At 42.3% G+C, this 25,732-nt stretch overlaps 1 protein-coding gene across 3 annotated transcripts in view; it reads left to right on the forward strand.

Annotated features, from left to right (window-relative positions):
- The window catches only part of LOC147012116 (growth factor receptor-bound protein 2-like), a 90,900-nt gene that overhangs the window by 36,337 nt on the left and 28,831 nt on the right, over window positions 1-25,732 (forward strand). For all 3 annotated transcript variants that reach the window (XM_085858415.1, XM_085858416.1, XM_085858414.1), the window contains exons 2-3: window positions 9,804-9,901; window positions 17,367-17,489. In XM_085858415.1, coding sequence (XP_085714541.1) covers window positions 9,804-9,901; window positions 17,367-17,489 — 221 coding nt within the window. The remainder of the gene's footprint in view (window positions 1-9,803; window positions 9,902-17,366; window positions 17,490-25,732) is intronic.

The raw sequence follows: 25,732 nt of genomic DNA on the forward strand, positions 1-25,732 counted from the left end.
AAATAATGTCTCCATTTACGTAGGGCTTCGACAATGGCGTACGCTTCTTTCTCTATTGCCGAGTGTCTCTGCTCGCTTCCAGAGAGAGTTCTCGAGAAGAACGCGACCGGCCGCCCAGACTGATTAAGCGTAGCAGCTATCGCGTGATCAGAAGCATCTGTTTCCACCATGAAGGGCACCGAGCTATCGATCGATAATACCACGGAATTACTGATATCATCTTTGAGGCTGTGGAAAGCTTTTACAACAGCGGCATCTGGTGCGAAGTTCTTGCAATGCACTAGGGGATGTATTTTCTCGGAGTATTGGGAAATCCATCTCGCGTAGTAAGCGAACATGCCGATCACCCGGCGCATTGTCTGCAGGTCCTGAGGTGGGGGTAGCTCACGAAGTGGGCGCAATCGTTCAGGATCAGGCTTAATCGTGCCGTCGGCTATTGTGTAGCCGAGAAGGTCAATTGACCTTGCCGAGAATACGCATTTCTCGTAGTTGAGGGTCAGATTATATTTTCTAGCAATGCTCAAGAATCTGTCCAGATTCATATCATGTTCCCCCTGATCCCTACCGCACACTGTGACATTGTCCACGTAAACAAAAGTGTCTTTGAGGTTTTCATCTGAGATGATGTCGTCCATTACTCGTTGGAAGCAAGCTACTCCATTCGTGACTCCGAACGGAATCCTCCTGAATTGGTAGAGGCGTCTACCTGCCTGGAATGCGGTGTAAGGTTTGTCTTCCTCTCGGATGGGAATTTGATGATAGGCGCTTCACAAATCGATGGTGCTGAATATCTTATAATTGGCCACGCGTTCGACCATCTCGTCTATGCGCGGCAAAGGGTAGGCATCGAGTTGGGTGAAACGATTGACCGTTTGGGAATAATCGACAACCATTCGTTTCTTATGATTCTGATTCGCGGTGACCAACACCTGTGCGCGCCATGGCGAATCGCTCGGTTCTATAATTCCTTCTTCCAGTAATCGCTTGGTCTCTGAAGTGATGAAGTTCATATCAGCAGTGGTATATCGCCGCGATTTGATCGCTATCGGTTTACAGACCGGCGACAAGTTAGCAAACAGCTGGGGGGACGTTACCTCTGCGGTGGTCAAAGCATTTAAAATTAGACGAGGTTTGCTTCCTCCAAAGGGTATTTCGACGCTCGTGTGCTGCTTGAGGACATTATGACCCAGAATTACGTCTGTGCATAAATCACGAAGCACTAGTACCCTTACATCCCGATGCGTGTACCCTTTTACGTCCAATTCAACATTGCAGTACCCTCGTACGCGGGACTGTAGTGATGTGGCGGCCATGCATACCGTATTGTCTGTTGGGTGGATCTTCCATTTCCTGCCCTTCACTAGCGAGCTGTTGACGAAACTTTCAGAGCTACCGGTATCAATCAGAGCCTCAGCCATATGCCCGTTAATTCGTACGTTGATGATAGCCTTGGATAGATTCCCCGGTGAGGCTGCAGTTAGTTTCTTTTGTGAGTAGAGAGCTGCAGAAGTGGGTTTATTTCTCCTTAGAGTAGATTTACATACCCTGGCATAATGCCCTTTCTTGTCACAATTCATGCATGTGGCATCTCTGGCGGCACATTTGTGGCGGGGTGTCTTTTGTACCCACAAAAGAAGCATTTACCAACCGGAGTGGTTGCTGAGGAGTTTGACGAGGTCTGGGTATCCGACTCCTCAGGTTTTTCTCCATCCCCTGTGTCAGGCTGTGTCTGTGGGGTTCCTTGAGTTTCCACCGTAGCGGCGTTCATTAGCAGCATCGGTGTCCCAAATGACTCAGATTGCTGCTGAGCCGTATCCATCGCTCGAGCCTGGTCGACTACCTTTTCAAGAGTGGGTTGCACTTTCTCTAGTAAGCGTTGCCGTATGTGGGCTGATCTGAGTCCTTGGATGAATGCCTCCCGGGTCGCTTCATTTCGGTGTTCCTCGGCGTTTACGGCCCGGAAGCTGCCGTCTTTTCCCAGCTGTTTCAGAGCTTGCAGGAACTGATCGATTGTCTCCCCGGCTGCTTGCTTGCGTGTGTTGAGAAGATGTCGTATGTATACCTCGTTCTTGCGCTTCACGTAGAGCTCCTGCAGCACGTCGATCGCTGCTTCGTAAGTGTCACACTCCGAGAAGAGCCTGTATACGCTGGGCGAGACATGATTCACAAGGGCGGCCAATTTGTCGGCTCCCTCTTCGATGATGGTCAGATAGTGTGAGAAGGAACGGAACCAATGCGACCATTTCATTTCCGAGTCAGTCGCGTTTGGGTCTGCGTCGAACCTCTCTGGTTTGTAGATCTTGTCCATCGTTGGTTGAGAGAGCCGAGAAAACCAAATGGAATAAATTGAAATGAAAACGTGAGAAGAACCTTCAGAGTGTTGGCTTTATTTCCATTTGATTGAAGCCGCTTCTACGGGCACACCTGGGGATACAGGTGCAGCAAGGAGTACATAAGCAGTAAGGTATACACGTGCAACTAATCACCGCAAAATAAATCAGTATAAGCCCGGAGTCCGATATACTCTCAATTCTCACCATTCAACGAGCACCAAGTGAACCGCCGCCGTAAACGACAATGCCCCTGGGACAATCCCCCCGACCGAGCGGAACCTTAGCTTTATCTATTCCATGCTCGAGCCGTGCAACATGTGATCGCACGTGACGACCTTCAATTCACCACAGGGGTCATGCTGATCTGATGTAGAAAGTCTGTATGTCATCAGCCCAGAACTGTAAGAGGAGTAGCGCAACAAACAAACAAACACACAAACAAGAAGACATCATGCAGAGCACGATACTTGCAAAATCCATAAAACAAATTTGACCTCAAAAATAATTGCTGGTTGAATTAAATGACCAAACATGCAACTCCTCTTCAAATTTCAAGTGAATTGGAAGAAAATTGACAATTTTAGAATTTTGGCCAATGTTGACCTTTTGGCCGATGTGGACCTTCAAAATAATTGGTGGTTGAATTCAGTGACCTGATATGCAAATCCTCTTCAAATTTCAAGTCAATGGGTTGAAAATTAAGGATTTTAGAAACATCACCGTAGTTGTTGACCTTGGGCCGATGTTGGCCTTTTGGTCGATATTGATGTGAAAAATATTTGGCTGGTTGAATTCAGTGACCTGAAACATGAATCCTCTTCAAATTTCAAGTCAATCGGATGAAAATTGACTATTTTAGAAATACCACCTTAGTTGTTGACCTTGGGCATATGTTGACCTTTTGGTCTATGTTGACCTCAAAAATAATTGGATGGTTGAATTCATTGACATGAAATATAAATCCTCTTCAAATTTCAAGTCAATCGGATGAAAATTGTCAATTTTAGAAATCTGGCCTATGTTGACCTTTTGGCCAATGTGGACCTCAAAAATCATTGGTGGTTGCATTCAGTGATTTGAACTGAAAATCCTCTTCAAATTTCAAGTCAACCAGATGAAAATTGAGGATTTTAGAAACACAACCTTCGTTATTGACCTTGGGCCTATGTTGACCTTTTGGTCGATGTTGACCTCAAAAATAATTGGCTCGTTTAATTCAGTGACATGAAATATAATTGTTCTTCAAATTTCAAGTCAATCGGATGAAAATTGAGGAATTTAGATATCTCACCTAAGTTATTGACCTTTGGCCTATGTTGACCTTTTGACCTCAAAAACAATAGGCTTCTTCCTTATGCCAAACTCTACCATGTGGTGAAGTTTCGTGAAGATCGGTTGAAAATTGTGACCTGTAGGCGACAAACAGACAGGCAAACAGACAGACAGACAGACAGACAGAATAACAAAATCGACTAACCAATGTACTTGAACAATCTTCGATTTTGCAAGTAACAAACACCAGTCAGGTCAGGTATGGGAGCATGTGCCAGAACAGCGCGTCGCTGCATCCACTTTCCACCGCTACTCCAGGGGCCTCCGTCTGGCCATCCCCCAGGCAGATGCCAGGCCCATCCCCAACTCCTTGAGATGCTGATCAACCTGCTGCAACCACGAGGCACATGGTCGGCCCATTGGCCTCCTCCACTCACGAGACTCCCCCACTGAGAGAATCTGGTGAGCAGGATCAGTGACAGGAAAACGAGCCACATGTCCATACAGCCGCAACTGACGCTCACGGACTATGCAGGTAACAAATCTCATCCGAGTCTCTCCCAGAAACCGCTCGTTGGACACAAAATCCGACCAGCGATAGCCAAGGATTCTCCGAAGAGACCTGGTACCAAAGGAATTAAGTCTCCGTCTCAGATCCTGGGTCAGAGTCCAAGTTTCGCATTCATAGAGCAAGACTGGAAGCACCAAGGACCTGAAGACTCGGACTTTCGTCCTCCCGCACAGGTACGGGCAGCGCCACACCCCATGATCCAGTGAATCCATGACTCCCCAGGCCCGACCGAGACGTCTATTGACCTCTGACTCACAGCCAGCAGAGACATGAATATCACTGCCAAGGTAAGTGAATCTCTCCACGACCTCAACATGCTCACCACAAACAGGCACAGACAGGACAGCAGCATCCAAGATGTCATTGAAAGCCTGGATTTTTTGAGTTTTGACCCAAGAAACCCGTAATCCCAGCAGCTCCGACTCCTCATTCAGCACCTCAAGGGCCCCCAAAAGGATATCTAGGGTCTCCGCAAAAATGACTGCATCATCTGCGAAATCAAGGTCCGAGACCTTGACATTCCCAAACGATGCACCGCAGCTTGATCTCTCCGACATCCTCCCTAGAATCCAGTCCATACAAGTGCTGAAAAGTGTGGGGGCCAGTACACACCCCTGACAAACTCCAATAACAACTTGAAATAAGTCAGAGATGGTACCACCACATTTCACAGCACTCTCAGTACCAGAGTAGAGTTCAGACATCAGATCGATCAGTTTTGGTGGCACCCCACGAAGACCAAGAATCCTTCAAAGGACATCCCGATTCACTGAATCGAACGCTTTACAGAGATCAACATAGGCTGCAAGCAGCCCCTGCTGAAACTCGTCTGCGTTCGGTAAGGACCCGAAGAGCAAGGATACGGTCAATCGTTGACCTCTTTGGTGTAAAGCCTGACTGCTCTGGACGCTGGTGCTCAAGCAGATGGTGGCGAACCCTATCAAGAATTATCAAGTTGAGTCCGTGACACCAGTCCGTGAATTATAGTATGGTTACAAAGTTATGGAATACGTCCGATTAATTACTTGCAATAAATCATGCAGCCCAAGAAATGAGACTTTCTCTGGGGAGGATTAGCAGTGAGGGGAGCTATTTAAGAAATTTGTCAAAACATATTGGAATGATCCCATCACAGGGTGGGATGGCTCAAACGAAATTTCCACAGTCTGGAACTCTGCCTTGCTCTCTAAACTCTGTCCATGGGATCCAAGGTCACCTCAACATATATAGCTTATTGACTTCCTCTACTCTCATAACCAATGCCTAACTCCTCATATATCCCCTCCATGTTAAGATTGGAATTCCCCAAGGTAATGCCTTGGGACCAGTCCTATTCCTAATCATCATCGATTATCTGACTCTGTAAAATCTTATTTATCTTTTTGTTGATGACTCTACCCCCTGCTGGAGCATCTCATCCTTCAGATGGACTGGCAGCAACCTTTTCCCTCTCTTCAGACCTTGAGAGAACCACGAGCTGGTCCTACACTTGGAATACGTCATTCAGTGTTGAACGATCTCACACTCTCAAATACCATCTGGTGAACCTTCCCATCTACTTCTTTAACAATCCTCTGGATTGTTCAGGCACTGTTCAGGCACTCATACCTTTGGGCCTCACCATCAGCCTTGATCTTTCTTGGACAAATAACATGTCTAATATGACCTCCAAGCCATGACCAGCTGCCTGTCTGGGCATCCACCATCGTACAGTCTTTCTTTGGCACATCTGAACTTTAATATACCTACAAGGCCTTCATCGTCAGCTTGATGGAGCACTGCTCTCCACTCTGGGCTGGTGTCCCAGTGTCACCGCTTGCTCATCTTTACGTGGAAACCAAGGCCTTCAAAATCATTGGTATCTCCCACGATGAAGATGAGTCTCTGGGCCGATTACTTTCATGTTACAGATAGGTCACTGGTTTCTGTCTTCCACCACCTCCTTTCTGGTCTTGCACCCTCTGCTCTTTCCGTGCTTTGTCACCCCGTCCCAGGTTTCTGCACGACACACCACGGTCCACCAGCATCCACTTGGTGAAACTCCAAAAATCCAGGTTCACTTCTCACCTCAACTCATTCGTTCCTCTTTTTTCTTGCCTGTGGAACCAACTTCCACATTCTCTTCAATCTCATTCCCCCCTCCAAGTCATCAAGACCAGCTTGTTCACCACCATCTGAGATCATCCCCCATGCACAACGATGATCTTTTCTACCCATGTTGTCCCTGCATAAGTCCACGTCTTTCTGTGTTACCACTTTTTTCTTCTATCTCTGCAATTGAGAGTTGGCGGCTGCATCCATCTTGTTCACCCCATTGCTCTCATTCTTCCCCCATGTCCCTTATGGCCTCGAGCTATGCACTCTCTGCTCCAAGCTGTCTAGCCTGGGTTTGAATCCCAACCCAGCTGTCATCCCATCATTCCGGTGTTTCACAGGCAGGGTGATTCATCAATGTGTGCCATTTCTTGGATGGATATGTCAACGTCCTAGATTCCTGTTGTTTCTTTTATTAATGCACAGGACTGTATTCAAATAGAACTTGACAACATATTTTTAAGCTTTGTTATCAAGTTAAGTGTCAACATCATGGGGAATTCCATCTGTTATGGAGCGGACAGTGACCAGTTTTCTCATAAGCAAGATGTCATGGCATCTTTTACAGGAAGTAGGCCTTTGAGCTCGTACTATGGACAAATTTAAACTTTATTGTATGGTTCAATGATTGGGTTCACCACTTAGTAGAAGGATGTTCCTTTGTAGTTTATAACCTCTGGTGACCTTCCAACATGGCATCACACATTCTAATCACGAACTTGGAAAAATCAATAAACGTCTCAGAATTTGACTGAAGTTATTGTTGGGAAACTAACCAGAAGTCGAACACGTTTGAGGAACCAGTATGCTACAAGTTCAAGTGATGTCACGTCTGTGGTGGAGGAAACCGATGAAGGGCGAAAAGAGACGTTGATGACAAATGTAAACAATGGCCAGCGAAAATCAAGTGACAGTCACAGACAATTAACCCCATTGTGCATATTCAATTGACATTGACTTGCGGTTCAAAAAAAAGTTAATTTTGAGTCTTGCGTTTGAAATGCAAACTTCAGACTCGTACTTCAGAAAAGCTCTGCAAAAATGATGGTGTGGCAATAGCTGCAACAACTAGAGAGTTCATAGAACACCTTACCCCGTGAAGTTTTGAGGGGAAAAAAAGGACATGGGAAGTGCCTTTCAAACTCTTGTTTATTGCATTTTCGAGCACAATCTATATTTCCTATGATGCGCTATTTTGTCTGAATCTCGATATTCCCCAACGCTAAAACAGCGAGCAGCAAATCTGATTGGTTGAGATGACATAAAATGGCAAAATATTTTGTCCAAGTACTGCTAAACTGAAGGTTTTTGAAAGTGTCAATATGGCGATTTGTGTTCTACAGTGTTCAAGTATATAATTCAATTGAAATGAAATAAAGATTTTAAAGGTTGTAGAAAAAAAAAAACTTTTATTGGTAGTTTACCACCAATTATGCACCGGCTCTGACACCACCTTATCTAACATGTTAAATTCGTTCTTTATGCCTGTTGTTTGTGTCATTTATGATGTCCTTAAAAACAGTAAGTTTCCTGTTTGGAATGATTTCAACTTTGTTTGATTGCTAGACAGGCAGAGTACAAAAAAAACAATAAATTACCTACCTCACTCCTCTGTGCGCGTGTGTGCTCAAGCTGAGGTCCAGTACAATTTGCCACATTCAGAGCCAAAGTACTGCTAAACTGCAGGTTTGTATTCCGATTCATGTTCCAATTCGTGTTCTACAGTGGTAAAAATATAACAATAAATTTAAACAAGTCTGGAGACGGCAATAGTTCACGAGCGGTATTTGACGATGTCGATTGTTTTAGACGTCAAGGATGAGACAATGTGATAATGTTTGACCAAGTTATAAAAATGATCAACATGATGTGGTACGAGTGACAGGTTATTAGCTGCAAAATGTCGAAAACCCGGTTTCGTTCAACAACTTTCAAAATTTGACCTTTGCATAACCTTTAAAGGTCACAAAACAATGTTGTGGACATTAAAATAAGGAAACAGGATATGTGCTATAGCTTATTGGAGTTAGTTCGTCGAAGAAGGTCAAAAACCTGGTTCGATTCCCACAACTTTGAAAATTTGACCTTTGTGAACTTTAAAGGTCAAAGATTATGACCTTTGGTGCAAAACTTCCTCTGGAACATTCCAGGAACAATATAACGTCATATAGACGGTTCGATTCCCACAACTTTGAAAATTTGACCTTTGTGAACTTTAAAGGTCAAGGATTATGACCTTTGGTGCAAAACTTCCTCTGGAACATTCCAAGAACAATATAACGTCATATAGGCTATATGGCATTTCACACTCCTCGGATTATCCATACTTTGATGAAATCAGCGTAAAAACAAACTTGAAGGGGGCGCCACGGGCAAGGTGTTCGAGATAGAGCAAAATGGTTTCAAGACTTTAGGTGGGGAATGACCTCAAGATTATGCATAAAAAATATTGTCATCCTAGCTCTCAAAGTTTGGGCGGTCGTATGATTTTTATGTCAAAATTCGCAATTTTCTAAGTTTGTGACCATGTGACCTTGACCTTGGGACGAAAATGAAAAATCGAGCTCCGTGGGGCTATGCAGGTGCCATTGGACTAATCAAATACCAAAACCCCTGCCAGATTCGACAAACCCCCTCGGAGAAGATGTAACTTGAAACCGCCTACCCCCTAAAAACACGTTGTTTTGGGCGCGGCTCTGCCCATAATGGGCGCAGCATGCCCATTCTCAGGAAAACACAACTAGATCATGATATAAACCTCCCACCCAAATTTTATCAGGATCAGATCAAAACCTACGGAGCTATGCTCGGGACAGACAGACAGACAGACAGACACACACCAATCACGAATATAGTGGTCACGTACTGACTCGTGAAGCAATTAAGTTGTACCTCGCTCATAGACTGACATCTAAACAGACAGACAGACAGACAGACAGACAGACAGACAGACAGACAGAGTGAACCAATTGCTTAATCCCACTTTTCACTTCGCGTGCGCTGGGTAAAAATGGCTTCTTGGTAGCAATCAATTTCTTTCAGACCTAGGAAGGGGGCGGGTGTGTGGGGCTGTGGGCATTGGGTCGTAAAATTGTTCTTATATTACTGTATACTATATGCATTAATGGTACAATATATGATTGTGTTTAAAGCAAAAAAATAATGATAATGATACTGACCATTCAAGAGCACTGTATTGAGACAAAGGTGTGCAAACCGCTGTTGGAAGAAAAGTCAGGTTGATGTTTTGGACATTCGCCCTTCGTCAGATGCAGTTGCATCCATCTTGCTCCATCGAAGGAGTAACGCCTGAAACATCGTTAGTTGGTGGACGAAACACCTTTGGTTTATAAAAAAAACACAAACAACTTCAAATTGTCCGACGACACGGCCGAATACTTTCCTCGTCAAAGTCGAGTATTCTTCAATGCAGTATTTACCTTTATTGCTCATTTATTTTGCCAATCCCACATCCTTTCTTCTCCCACAGCAACATTGATTCTTCCTTCAATGCGTCCTGTTTCTTTTTGCAGATCCTGAATGAAGATTGTGACCAAAACTGGTACAAGGCCGAGCTGCGTGGTCGTGACGGTTTCATCCCCAAAAACTACATTCAGATGCAGCCCCATCCGTATGTATTCCAGACAGGGAATTAAAAACAGGAGAGATCATGCTCTTCTTTCTATTTCTTTCATGTGATGCAATCATGTGTACAAAAAAAGGAAGGGATAAAATATTTCGGGAAGTGAGATTGAACTGGGTGATTTAGTTATTACACCAAGTTCAGTTTTCAAATTATTTGTACAGAAATCAAGGTTCATAAAAGAGCTGATGACAGAGGGGTGAGAGAACGACGCATTCACAATGTAGTAGAAGGGGACCGGAGAACAAGGCACCGAGAGGACGACAACGACAAACAGACAGGCAACATAATAAGTTGGGACGTATGGACATAACAAGGTTTACAGGGAGGATAAGTTTAAAAAAAGGACATGTGAGCAGACATGAAAAGCTGATAAACAGGGTTAAGGTAGAAAAGAATAGAGGTGGACTGTAGAGAAGACTGTGAGAAAAGAAAAGATCAGGAATAAAATTAAGGAGGGGAGGGGGGGGTGTTTCAAGATGGCAATCCGGCTCACCATTTTAAAGGAGAGGATGGAACAACATTACTTGACAGACTCAGGCAGGCGATTCTACAGTCGGGAGAAGAGGGGTCAAAAGAGAGATGGTGATCAGCGGAGGGAGGAACATGATATGGAATTCTGGTTGAGCGACTGCGACCCAGTGAGGCTTGACAGGAATTGAATGAATGCAATCTATTTCAGGTGTACTCTTTCAACCCCATTTTATCATAAACTTTTCAATTATTCCCCAGGTGTGAAATTTGTGAATATATTTTTGCATGTCCGCAACATATAGTCTCTTTGCGGAACACGTGCTTTGTGTCCCTTGTTCATGGCATGACCATGTTGAAGAAATGCCTCGAGTTGTGCCATAGTGCATCGTTTTTTCTTTTTTGTCTGCAGTACCTGGTTGTGGGTAGCATCCTTTGCTTGGAGGTACAGCAGCCCACTGTAGGTTAGAGCAATAATTTGGAATTTGGCCATGGTGCTGGCGATAGCTTCCCTACCTCACTTCATGAAAGACACCGTAGCATCTTGAACATCCACCAACTCATGCCGGCAGACAGGACTCCCGGTTTTACATCCATCTGAAGGACAGCGCACACATACACAAACGATGCCTCACCCGACATGCACGCGAAACCACGAGGATGAGTGTTTATAGTTGAGTCGAGATTCAAGCCCAAGTGATCAGGCATCTCAGAGGAGAGTTTGCATATCTCTTGGCTATCCTGCTAGCCCATAGTGTCCTCGAGTCAAGATAGATTGGGATGATTTCATTGTCCTAGGGAGATATTGAAAATGTCAGTTTTTCCATCTCAAGGGAAGGGTTTGCCATAATACAACAAAACCATGTACAGTACGAAACCAGATTTCAATGACCCATATTTATTCACACTGCCAACATTATTCCAACGTTTTCGACTCATGTCCTGTGGTCACTATGGTCTACTCATGTCCTGTAAAGTAAAATGTAAACTATTTTTTTCTCATAATACAGCTGTCAACACTCTTGAACTATCTTAATTGTTTCCAATTTTTTTTGAAAAGCTTTTAACTTTTGAAATCTTACATTTCATTTAAACATAATTAACTCAACAAGGTTTTGAACTGACTTACAATAGCTTTTATTATTGTTTCTAAACTTTTCCCTGGAATAAAGGTTTTTACCAAGGCAGGTGTGCAACTCACCTCATCTTGACATCAATGCAACCATAAAGTTCCAATATCAATGAATGTTGCCAAAAGTAAGATTTTTTTTTATCCCAACAAAGGTCCTTTTAAGAATCCACTTTTCCTTTTGTATCCTTTCACTGCTCACAAGTACATTGAAGGTGAGAGGTTCATACATAAACACCTAATCAGTCTTTGTTTTATGGTTAAACTACAAGCTGGAGCCAAGTGATTCCCCGATGGGCACAGATCGCGCTTCAAATCAGCATTATAGCTTCAAATAATGATTGTAATCGTGTTGAACCCTCCACTTGCATGATATATAGAATTGTGCAAAGGCCGAAAGACCCATTCTTGTGAAAGACACCAAGGTGGGACCAATATTTCTAGCCAATATCCCTTATATCCAACAGGTTTGTTTATTGTTCCACAGTTCACAACAAAAAACATGATTCGGACAAATTTCGCTGAAATTCAAAATAATGCAAAGAAATAAATTGAATCAAATGCAATGTACAGTGAAATAAATAAAAGCGTCAAATGAGATAAATAGAATATGAGTAACTAATTAGTGTAAAATATGAGGAACCTCAATGAAAAGCTGAGCTTGCAAGAGATTAGGCTCCTACAAAGAGACTATTAGTCACAACATAGCAATAAGTTGGAAGTAAACGTGAAGTACACACTCACACAAAATATGTGTTCCAGGTCATTAAAAACATGAAGGAAGGACATTCTATGATAAGTCATGTGGTCTACAAGGAGAGCACTTTAGCAAAATGAACAGAATAATTGATCACTCTTTGGTACCACCTGCACAATCCAGGAACAGTGGGACATTGGAAATCTACACGTAAATATTTGGAAGGTAACACCTGAGCTGTTGCTAAAAAATATTGATCGAGGGGGTTTCAGTTAGTTCAGCATTTAATCTGTTCCAGAGTTTAGGTCCAGGTGAACATAATTGTTTTGTTCGTGAATGTAGGGTCAGATCAGGTATAGGAGCATGTGCCGGAGCAGCGCGTCGCTGCGTTCACTTTCCGCCGGTACTCCAGGGACCTCCATCTTGATATCCCCCAGGCAGATGCCTGGCCCATCCCCATCTCTTTGATATACTGATATATTTTGCAAAAACCGTATGAGTACATGGAACATGAAAACAATCATGTTGTCTGGTAGTGTAACAATGCATAACCGTTACGTTTGGAACAGAGGAGTGAAAGCCTCCGGTAAATTAACTTTAGTTAGTTAGTACATGAAGACTCAAAGACAATAGGAACATAAGGTTCATGTTGTATTTTAGGTGGTAAAGAAGATTGTTGGTTGTTGGGGGTATCGTGGTGTAAGCTGAAAGTATACATGTAAATATATATATTCGTTTGGGTAGAAGCATCCTCGTTAAACTCCGCACATCCCAGAACAAGTCAAACTTATCACCAATAAGTGTTGGCATTTTCTTGCGGAGTGCGTAAGCAGCAATGGAGTGGTTTTGTACAAGTTGTCTGCTTTGCAAACCTGCAGTGTTACATTGTTTACAGCTCCAGAAGTATGCAACTATACACCTGCAACCATTTTCAATTCCTTACATTGCTCAGTACAGCTGCCTCATATTAGTATGTGCGCTGCTTTCTTGTGCAGAAAAATCTGTTGCTTTGAAAATGTTGCTTACTCGTTTATTTAAAACACTGTTCTCATTGAATCCACTGAAACACATCTTATTAGAACTCCTTTAAATGCAAACCATAAATGGAGTGTTTTTCACGAGGCTGCCAAAACAGTTGATAAAATTGAATGGATGGTGTGCTTGTGCTTTGAAATTGGCCAGGTTACCAGTGCAGAGGGCCAAGAAGATAGCTCAGAAGTTGAGTACTTGCCTTTTATCTGTCTCATGTGGATTCAATTTGAGACCTGAGTATAAATTGTCATCCTGGCGCTTCACGGGCAGGGTGTATGCTCTCTATTGGAGGAGACATCAAGTTAACTGTCATATTTGCTAACTTGTGGACTTTCAAGCTCCCAGCACACAACCATTCGAAAAAAGCACACCATTGTGTACCACTACCCTGGCCAAATTCTAAACTCCTGCCCTGCTTGAGGGTTGCTTTGGTAGTGGGCTGTGCATAAATACACACTCTAATGTGCAGCCTTGAGGCTGCTGGTTGCACCATTGGTAAGGAACGCAGCTGTGCCACTGATGCAATGCCTAAATGACCAGTACAATGGTGCTCATTTCGTCAACCTCGGAAGGATGACAGGCTGTCAACCCCACCTGGTGTTAATTTAGTCGCCGATGTGGCTCAAACTCAGGACTCTAGGATCCAAAGCCAGCATCCCAAGCCAGCCACCCTAACCGCTAAGCCAACACCAGGTGTGTATAATTGATGTCTCATTCAAGAGAAACCATTGGTTGATGGAGAAACATTCATCGCCAGTTGTGGATCACATATTCCCTCCCCAAAAGATTGGTGATCTATCATTATCAAAGATATCCACGGAATAGTTTAGATTCACATGATTGTAGAGCACATCTATAGATTTACAGTGCATCCCTACTGGAACACATTGTGTAAAATGCAGTGCCCCCTGTTAGAAAATGAAAATATAGTGCAACACGAATTTCAACATTTTTGGATTCAGTGTCCATCCATTGGGACCATACTCTGTGCAGAGCATTGGTGCTGCCGCAGCAGACTCCTTGTCTGTTAGACATGCTCCTGGATAGGTCACCACTCCAACACAGGATACCAGCAAGCTGGCACTCATTTTTCCGACCTCAGAAGAATGGCAGACAGAGTCAACCCCACCTGGTATTAATTCAACAGCTGAGTGGGATTTGAACTCAGGACCTTAGGATCCTAAGCCCACTACCCTAACCATTAAGCCACTCAGGACCCTATGATCCCTACTAGGATCCTGACTAGCATACCTACTAGGATCCCAAGCCCACTACCCTAACCATTAAGCCACTCAGGACCCTATGATCCCTACTACGATCCTGACGAGGATACCTACTTACATCCCAAGCCCACTACCCTAACCATTAAGCCACGCAGGACCCTATGATCCCTACTACGATCCTGACGAGGATACCTACTTGGATCCCAAGCCCACCACCTAACCATTAAGCCACAAAGGACCCGAGGATCCCAAGCCCATCACCCGAGGATCCCAAGCCCACCACCATAACCATTAAGCCAACACCAGACCTGGAATCAGTATGTCATCAAGGAAAGTGAAAATATTATCAATTCTTGGTTTAAGAAATTGATTCTTGGTTCAAATGATGAATGAAAACAATGGATGGTTATTGTTTTTGATGACACCATGGCTTGGAGCCAGTCTGTGACAAGCATGGATTGATTCAATCAAAGATGATCCTCAGTCAGACTCTCATTGCTCAGGTTGAGGTATACTTTAATCTTTATTCTAAAACAACGAAAAGTATGGGGAAGTTGTTGAAATTTCCACGATTTCTCAAGGTATTCCGCAACATGCAAACACCGATCCCATCGCTGTGGAAGTACGATAACTCCATGTGCGAAGACATGGTTGGAACATGTCCACAACATTTTTAGGACATGTGCTTTGATATCTTCATAGTTCGATGTTCTATTCGTGGTCGAAACAGATGAAAATCACAAGTGGACAAATCCTGAGTGCATGGGGATGATTTTTTCGAACTCATCAACCTATCTGCTCGAGAGTACTGAGATCCTCTGAAGTCTGGTGGAATAAGTTTTTTTTAGATACTCATCTTACACTCACCTTGCTTAATTTCACGTGAGAAGGAATGTTTCCACACTTCCAACACTGACATCCAATTCCTTATGCAATTTCTTCTCCGATTCTGATTCTGATGTGTCATAGTCTCTTAAAGAGCATCGGTGTTGCCGAAGCAGTTTCTTGGCATGGGTTATATATTGGGTGGTTTGCCATGGTCTTCCCAGCAGTATAGGACAGGAATTTGGAAAATTTTTATTTTATAGTGCCGACGATAGCTCGCCTACTCTTCGAGGACACTGTGGGATGTTTAAACTTCCACGAACTAATGCCGGCAGATGGGACAACCGTTTAACTTTCATCCGAGGGATGGTGCACACATTGATGAATCACCCTGCCTGTGAAACACCAGGATGGCAGTTTATAGCTGGATCAGGGTTCAACCCAAGCTAGACAACTTAAAGGCGAGTGTGCGTAACTGGAGGTCTACGCCATCCTGCCAGCCATATGCAATTTCACAAATAGTAATCCAGCAATTCTCTAAAATTAGCTCTTCAACACGTTTGCATAAGTGACAAGTTGGATACATACGAGAATGCTCAAGATCACTTATCGATTCATGGGCTGAATGTTCGTTAAAACGCCGAATTCACTGCACCATTAACACAGATATGTGAAAGACACGCATCACCAAATTGTGCACAGTACCCAAGAAAACTTCAACCAACTGATGTCCTCCGTCAGAAGGAACATCTGTTATTCACAGCATGCATCACGAGGTTGGCCGCCATCTTAATTTTACTGAGAATACTGTGGCTAGAGTTGATGTCACTTCCTGTAAACCTGCCCTGGGTAGACAATTTAATTGCAAAATTTAACTGTTCTTTTTTTACATGTCCACAATAAAATCTCCACATCAATATTGATTGAATGGCCCATGATTAGGGGCAGCTATTACTGTAGACAATGAGGTAGAATTTGGGAATTTGGCTAGGGTACTGCCTCAAAGAAGTAGTCGTGAAATATAACAATGGATTTATTTAATGTTCACAAGCAAGTCTTGGGCTGATGGGAAATCTATCTTAGCAACATCTCCAAAGGATGGCACAGCTTTCCAAGTGGGGAATAACACACTCCGATGCAAAATTCTGCCTGCAAGGCACCAGGATGACAGTGGTAGTTGAAACTCATTTCATTGGGGATAAAACCTGGGCGAGATGAGTACAGTACCAAACTAGTACAGCACTCGGTAGAGTGCATACCTCCACTGCGAGGCTGAACAGTTTACATTTTGTTTCGCACTGACAGGCCGGACATGGATCCGGACCTGAACCAAAATCTAATCGGCTTGTTCTTGCCACCTACCAAACTCTTCCACCTAGTTTTGTCATAACTCGTTCACAACTTTTTGAAACATCGTGCTGTATATAGTTTTTGGCCCTATCCCTCAATGGTGAAGAATCACTTTTAAAAAATTACAGGATCCGGATCTTCAACAAAATCTAATCATTTCATCCTTGTCACACACCAAAAGTTTCCACCAAATTTCGTCCAAATCATCCACAACTTTTTAAGATATGCCGTTTACAAGCAAGCAGACAGGTGAAAAACATAACCTCACCCACCTTTGGTGGTGGAGGTAACGAGAACGGGCACTCGGTCGAGCTCATACCTCTGCCAGGCTGAATAGATATGTTTTCTGTCCCATCGATAGGCTGGATCTGCATCAAATAAAGTAAAGGGGAACCAGGTGTGCAAATCGGTGTAAAGACAGCTGAAATAAAGAAGAAAAACCTGGAGTACAGATATCTAGCACAAAAAAAAAACCGTTACAAAAGCTTAAATAAACAAATTACAGCCAAATGTTTCTGCATTAAAAACTTATCATGATAAAATACTTTAAAGGAAACTTAATGTTCCGATTGTAGCTAATGAGACACAATGTAACATGATAACTTTAGGAACTTTTTTATAAGCAGAATATAAATGGACAAAGAAGTATGTAATAGAAGAAAACATTTGAGTAGATTAGGAGATAAAGACAGACATATGAATGGAATGCCTTGTGTTCTATGACAGCTGGTTCCATGGGAGGACATCGCGAGCAAAAGCGGAGGAGCTGCTGAGTAGGCAAAGGCATGACGGAGCCTTTCTAGTACGAGAAAGCGAAACATCTCCGGGAGATTTCTCTCTCTCAGTCAAGTAAGGCAAAGCAAGTTTTGAGTGTGCTCCCTCAACAACTAATGTACTTTGAATTCTCAATCTGCCTGATCATTTGAACTCGTTGAACCTTAGGGCTTCAACTGTAACTTGACATTGATTTAGTTTCTCAATGCTTAGAACATTAAGTGTTTAATATTTTGTTCTGTGCTTGCAGTCTGAAACTTTACAAATGAGGAAAAGTGTTTTGTGTCATGAATACTATAAGCTAGCATGGTTATATTAAATACTATAAATGGTGTATATCATGAATACTATAAGCTAGCATGGTTCTATTAAATACTATAAATGGTGTATATCATGAATACTATAAGCTAGTATGGTCCTGCCTGTTTTCCACGCTTGTATTTCTCTTTCCTCTCATTTGTATAAGTGCCTTTTGGCAGTGGTTACATAGCATTCATCCTCCAGGGCTTCAAGCAGATGGTGCACCTACATCTCATGTCATCTCCCATATTGAGCTGTGATCTTTATATCCCCTTAACCCGATCCAACCCAACCCTCTTACATTGAGATTACTCTCTTTCTCTCTTTCTCTCTTTCTCTCTTTCTCTCTTTCTCTCTTTGTCTCTTTCTCTCTTTCTCTCTTTCTCTCTTTCTCTCTTTCTCTCTCTCTTTCTCTTTCTCTTTCTCTTTCTCTTTCTCTCTTTCTCTTTCTCTCTTTCTCTTTCTCTCTTTCTCTTTCTCTCTTTCTCTTTCTCTCTTTCTCTTTCTCTTTCTCTTTCTCTTTCTCTTTCTCTTTCTCTTTCTCTTTCTCTCTCTCTTTCTCTTTCTCTTTCTTTCTCTTTCTCTTTCTTTCTCTCTCTTTCTCTCTCTCTCTCTCTCTCTCTCTCTCTCTCTCTCTCTCTCTCTCTCTCTCTCTCTCTACCCCTCTCTCTCTACCCCTCTCTCTACCCCTCTCTCTCTACCCCTCTCTCTCTACCCCTCTCTCTCTACCCCTCTCTCTCTCTACCCCTCTCTCTCTCTACCCCTCTCTCTCTCTCTCTCTACCCCTCTCCCTCTCTCTACCTCTCTCTCTCTCTCTCTCTCTCTCTCTCTCTCTCTCTCTCTCTCTCTCTCTCTCTCTCTCTCTCTCTCTCTCTCTACCCCTCTCTCACTCTTTCTCTCTCTACCTCTCTCTCTCTACCTCTCTCTCTCTACCCCTCTCCCCCTATCTACCCCTCTCCCCCTCTCTCTCTCCCCCACTCCCTCTCTCTCTCTCCCCCACTCCCTCTCTCCCTCTCTCTCCCCCTGTTCATTCTTTTCCTTCTTCCTTTTGTCCAACTGTGACCCCACTTTCATCCAACAGTTCAGGAGATTGCCTTTTTCTTCTTTCCTTGTCTCTTCACTGAGATATTGATTAGCCAATATATTTATATACCAATACCTTATTCGATTAAAGCACTCATGTCCACTTCCATGAATATATATAAAAATATATATATATTCTGTTTGCATATAACACAACACCTCTTTCTCTATGGTCCCACTTTGTCCATAATGCCACATACGAATTTCACGAGCCATCCCTGCAAAATATTTTTCATTCTAGAGGAGCTCAACCCAACAAATTAATAATGGGAAAAAGTGGTCTAACTGGACCCAAGTCAAGCTGGATCAAGGTTTCTAAGACAGAAAAGCATTTTGACTACTTTTATCTTAAAAATAAATGCACACATGGAAATAAGTTAAGCACAGGCTGAGTTTTTTTGGATCATAGCAATAACTGAGAAAATTATTCAGAAAGCATTATTTTTTTTATCAAAAATAAAACCATATGTTGGTAAGGTATGCATGTTCAACAAATGACGAGACAAATTCAGAGGTTTTGTAGATCTTTAAATCATAAAATGAGGATATATTTAATGGCACTGAAAGAGCCAATGATATTCTGTTTCCAAAAAGTGCCTTTTTCATTTCCAAAAAACCTAAATTCCGTTTCAAAAAATAAATTCCATTTTGTGTTGTCAATGTAAAGGCCCGGTCACACCTTGACGTTTTAGCCAGCGATGGCAACGTATTAAAATGTATGGAAAACGCTGGCTGACGTTGAACTTTTGATGTTTTTTTTTTAAGATTCGGACGTATTCATAACGAGTTGGTCGTATGCATAACATATTAGTAATGGACACAGAACGTTTCGTTGTGTTATAGATAACTTATACCAACGAATGCTGAACCTGTTGTTGGCCTACACAACCGATGTCCAACGATAGTCTAACTTAGGCATAGCGCGTAGCACGCATCGCCGACGATGTCGTGACGTAGCCTATTAAAAGGCTGACGCACAACGATTCGAATCATAACTGCCGTAGAAATGGAAGTGACAACATCGCGGTCCCACCTTGGCGATCTTGCCAGCGTATGCCGACCTAAGAAAAATGTGTCTAAAACGTTGGGGCACGTCAAATACGGTATGAGTAAGTTTGGTATACGTGAGTAGAACGCTAAAGTACGCTATCATACGTCGTAGTAAGTAGAGTACGTCAAGAAATTTTAAACATGTTCAAAATTTTACGACGTACTCGGCGTATGACACACGTTCCGCATGCGATGGGGATAAGTTTTACACACGATATGTGGACGCTTACACACGTCCACAAAGGCTACTTATAAGCTACTCATAAGTCGAAACACTTCACAGTAATGTCTTTTTTACGCGAAACTTATTTCTAACTTATGTTTGACGTGCTTTGAACCAATTCTTTACGTAGTCCCAACACACATCGACGTATGTAGACGTATTCCAATGACGTCTTCCGGTCGACAAAAAAAAATGAACGTGTTTCTAGTTTACAACTGCCATATAAAGACGTGTTCCCAGCGGTTTTGGGAATTGGTATATAAAAATGCTGCTCATAAAAGGGGAACCCAACAGTGTTTTCGAGTCCTTTTTGAGTCGATGTCCATGTCAGCAGTAACAGTATCAGTATTAGTATTAGTATTAGTATTAGTAGTAGTTTGTTCATGTTGGCAGTAGTAGGTGAGTGTGAGGGGGAGGGTGTGGGTTATGATGGATCGTCCTTGCGTCCGCGTGTCCATGGGTAGGTTCATAGGCTGCCACTCAACGATTTAAATGGCTGCATCTCCACTATTGAAAGTAGACGCTTGCGCTCAACAATTGGATTTTTTTTACACTCAACGACTTTTAAACGGTACCACTCAGCTGGTTTCATTGTTTACAATGAACGATTTAAATTGCTGTCACTCGCCTTTGTTTTTTGACGCTGGCGCTCGGAAATTTTAATCGTTTCTATTGAACGTGCTAAATCGCTCAAACCCCACTATTGAAAGTAGACGCTTGCGCTCAACAATTGGATTTTTTTACACTCAACGACTTTTAAACGGTACCACTCAACTATTTTCATTGTTTACAATGAACGATTTAAATTGCTGTCACTCGCCTTTGTTTTTTGACGCTGGGGTTTGGAAATTTGAAGCGTTTCTTCTGAACGTGTTAAAACGCTCAAACTCGACTATTTTAAATAGACGCTGACGATGGACAATTGGAATCATAGCCAAGCTAGACATCGAAGTGTGAACATCCTCGTCATGCCGAAGAAAAGTTTGAAGAATGCTGCAAATAAGTGTCCTGGCCGTGGCCGTGGACGCTGACGCAAGGACGATCCATTATACCGACGTCTTTCAGCCTATGAGTAACTTAAAAGTAACGTCTGTCGACGTGTGGCAACGATCGCGTAACGTGCCAACAACATGTTAATCATAGGTTAGAAATAAGTTTCGGGTACGCAAAACATTACCTCGGCGTGTCTCAACTTATGATTAACTTACAAGTAGCATGTGTTGACGTCTGTCAACGATCGCAGACCGTGCATACAACTTGTGGCCAGCGTAGCGGAACGTGTGAGTCATTCGCCGGCATACGTCGTGAAATTTCAAGCATGAAAAAATTTGAGGACAACCGAAAAGTACAACGTTTAAAGCCAACGTACAACGACGTATGGCAGTGTTTTTCAGCGTGCTCTCAATGTTATCAAAACTTACCCATAACGTATTCAACGTGTGCCAGCGTTTTAGAAAAAAAATTCAAAAATCGGCATACGTTGGCTAAAACGTCAAGGTGTGACCGGGCCTTAAGAAGAAGCATAAATTTATGCACTTGCATTGGAAAAAAATACAATTCCCTCAAGTCTCAGCATCGAAAATCCTCCACAGCGCCCCTGGGTGATGTATTTTGCCATCAAGGTGACACAAACACAGGGAATAATATAATTAAAATGGAATTATAAATGTCAGGTCAGAAAAATATGGTAACAGATCCATGGGACATGGCACTTTAAACAAAATTAATCTTTATTTCGATGCCATGGACATTAAATAAATGTCCACGGTGGACATTTATTTATGTGGACATGACTGCTTGTGGACATTAAATAAATCAATTGTTATATTTCACGACGACTTCTTTGAGGCAGTGCCCTAGCCAAATCCTGAGTTCAAATCCCGCTCATCATTGAATTAATACCAGGCGGGGTTGACTCGGCCTGTCATCCTTCAGAGGTCAGCAAAGTGAAAACCAACTTGCCGGGATGATTGAGCCATTCGAGTATCCTGCGTCGGAGTGGCGACCAGTCCAGGATTGTGCCCAATAGCTCAGGAGACTGCTTTGGCAGCACCGATGCTCTGTACAGAGTATGGTCCCAATCAATGGATGGTTGGTTGCTCACCTACAAAGGAAGTACGCAAATGTGGAATTATGTACATCGATATAAATACACCAGAGGTTTCCCCCAGTAAAATAAAAATAAAAATAAAGTTTCTCTCAAGCTGCCCAAATTCACCGATGATGACGAACATATTGTTTCTGCTGGCGATTGTATTTTGAATTAATATTTTCACCAAATTTTCAACATTGCGCACTTTTAAAATTATATTTTATTTCGAATGGCCTCTCCAGAGATTATAAGATGTAATTTTATTTAGTTTTTAGTGCCAGCAATCAAGATGAAGATTCACAGCGACACTTATCCAAACCAGCTGCGATTTCCGTGAGCGGAGCATTGACTCTGCTCATGATCCGGGGATAGACAGTTTAGAACCTCGATGGTATTCCTTGTGCATTGAATTGTGGTGTATATTTCATTTACTATCCGTAATTACATCTGTGACTTACATCTGTGGAGAACTGCACACACAAAATCAGACAACACAGTGAATAGACTTTAGACTTCAGATTTCATTGATAATGTAAAAACACGAAATTCATCTTCTCAGTTATTTTGTACCACAAATGGGCAATAAATAAATAAACAATATACAATAATTCCACTCCATGTGGCAATTGAATACTTCTTCGATTAAAGCACTCACGTCCACTTCCGTGCCCCATTTAAGGAATCCTTTACAAAACAACTGTCATGTAAAGCTAATATAAACTCCAACGTGAAACCATAAATCATAGAAACAACTATGTATATATATATATATATATATATATATATATATATATATATATATATATATATATATATATATATATATATATATATATATACATATCCAGAGTATTCATTGAAATACCAAATTATTAATTCAAGCACAGCAGATCTCAAACAGCAACACCTTCATTGATCTCATCTAGAATACGAGTCATTATATTGCCTCGAAGCACAAAGCAAGGAAACATTTCTAAATCTACTGGTTTTAACCCATGGAAGTCAAATTCTTTCTGACCAATGAAAAACTGAGTGGAGAGGATGATTTACATCAACGTTAAGAGACTGAAATTTCCTATCTATAGCATCCTTATATAAAACGTCAAAATATTTAACATCCTTCACCAGTCACCTTACTTGCCGTCCTGACTCTTCTATCTGATTTCCTTCTGCTACCTTGAGATAGTCCAATGTACCATCAAATAATACAAAATATCACAACAGATTGAGATGCAGCCTGATAAAAACAAAACAGAATATCCATATAGACATTAAAACACTTCACACACCTTTAAAAGTACAAACGTTGATTACATTTCAAACTTACTTTCCCTGCATTACTCCTCTAGTTTAATTTATTATCAATAAAAGTTCCTGAATATTTTTATTCTGAAACAATGTCAACATTTTCATTCAAAAGAGAATGCTTGATAATTCTCCCAAGTCTTCCTAAAATCGAGATCAATTTCCTTTGTTTTCCCTGCATTAAGGACAAGGTGATTTCCTTGGCACCAACGTGTGAAGCCATTGCTTTTTTATCCTTTGTCATCATTTAAAAAAAAAATCAGTCTTACAAAACAAATGTTATGATCTGCACATTTTACTCCAACACGTGATGATAAGCCAGTAATTATACATTTAAAATCACGAATGAATAGTGTAAACAAAGTCGGTGATAAAGCACATCCTTGCGGAGTACCAGTAATGCATGTGATATAATCAGAAAATGTATTATCCAAACAAACTTTCTGTTGTCTATCTGTCAGAAAATTAATTGTCCATAAATTCAAATTTGAATTCAAACCCATACCCTGCAACTTCTCGATCTATAAATAAGTCTGAATTGTGTTAAAAGCTGATGAAAAATCTACAAACAAAACCTGTGCATACGATGTTGCAAAAAAAACAAAATCAAAGTGTACATTAGTGCAAACACTCAAAACAAAAACAAAAAAATCAAGGTGTATATACTCTGTGTTACAAGGTTATAACTGCGTCTTCAATACCTGTCTATTCCTGATAAGCAAATTGAAAAGGATCCATACATTCCTTTGTTTGCTCCACAAGATTTCTCATAATCCTTTCCAAACATTTAATGGGTGTTGCAATTAATGATACTGGTCTGTAATCATTGAAGGTAACTGATATGGGTATTTTAGGTACAAGTACAATGACAGAAGACTTCCCGCAACTTTGGAACTACTGTACTTGAGAGTGTAGTGACCACTACAACAGAGAATGAAAAGATGAAACCAATTCCCACATAACATTATTTAAGAATACCTCAAGACAGGCCATCCAGGCCATCAGCCTTACCAGATTTAACAATCTTGAAACATCTTTCAACTACAGAATGATTAAGTTCAACCCTTTCCTCTTTCCTTGCAGAATGTCTCATGTGTCTCGAAAAATTATCCCTTGCTCGTGTGAAATCATTCATCAAATCAAACGAAGGATTTATTCACATCATTGGCAAGAGTTAACACATGATCACAAATTTATGTTGGGACATTTTTGGCTCACCGAGGCTTTAGTCCGGTGAGCTTATGCGATCGAGCAGTGTCCATAGGTGAGTGTATGAGTGAGTGAGATGAAACTTGGCTACAAGCTTCATATTTGATGCCAAATGAAGGTGTGTTGACCATATCAAAATCTGCGTTCATTAAGGGGGCTTACGGTGGGGGGGGGGGTTCAGGTCAGGTCAGGTATGGGAGCATGTGCCAATGCAGCATGTCACTGCATCCACTTTCCACCTGTACTCAAGGGGCCTTAGATGTACTCATCCCTCAGGCAGATGCCTGGCCCTTCCCCATCTCCTTGAGATGCTGATCAACCTGCTGCAACCACGAGGCACATGCTCGGCCCATTGGCCTCCTCCACTCAGGGGACTCCCTTGTTGAGAGAATCTGATGAGCAGGATCAGCGTCAGGAAAACGAGCCACACATCCATACAGCCGCAGCTGACTCACGGATTATGCGGGTAAAAAAATCACACTTTACTCTCTCTCAGCCACTGCTCATTGGACACAAAGTCCGACCAGCAATAGCCAATGATTCTACAAAGAGACCTGGTACCAAAGGAATTAAGTGTCCATCTCAGATCCCTGGTCAGAGTCCAAGTCTCACATCCATAGAGCACGACTGGAAGCACCAAGGACCTGAAGACTAGGAGTTTCGTCCTCCCGCACAGGTACCGGCAACGCCACACCCCATGATCCAGTGAATCCATGAATCCCCAGGCCCGACCCAGATGTCTGTTGACCTCTGGCTCACAGCCAGCAGAGACATGAATATCACTGCCAAGGTAAGTTAATCTCTCCACGACCTCAACATCCTCACCACAAACAGGCACAGACAGGACAGCAGCATCCAAGATGTCATTGAAAGCCTGGATCTTAGTTTTGACAAAGGAAACCCGTAATCCCAGTGGCTCCGACTCCTCATTCAGCACCACGAGGGCCCCCAAAAGGATATCTGGAGTCTCCGCAAAGATGACTGCATCATCTGTGAAATCAAGGTCAGAGATCTTGACATTCCCAAATGATGCAGCACAACTTGATCTCTCTGATC

The sequence above is a fragment of the Eptatretus burgeri genome, chromosome 15 (genome assembly GCF_056783735.1).
Source record: "Eptatretus burgeri isolate ZD-2024b chromosome 15, Ebu_testis_v1, whole genome shotgun sequence".
Lineage (NCBI taxonomy): Eukaryota > Metazoa > Chordata > Myxini > Myxiniformes > Myxinidae > Eptatretus > Eptatretus burgeri.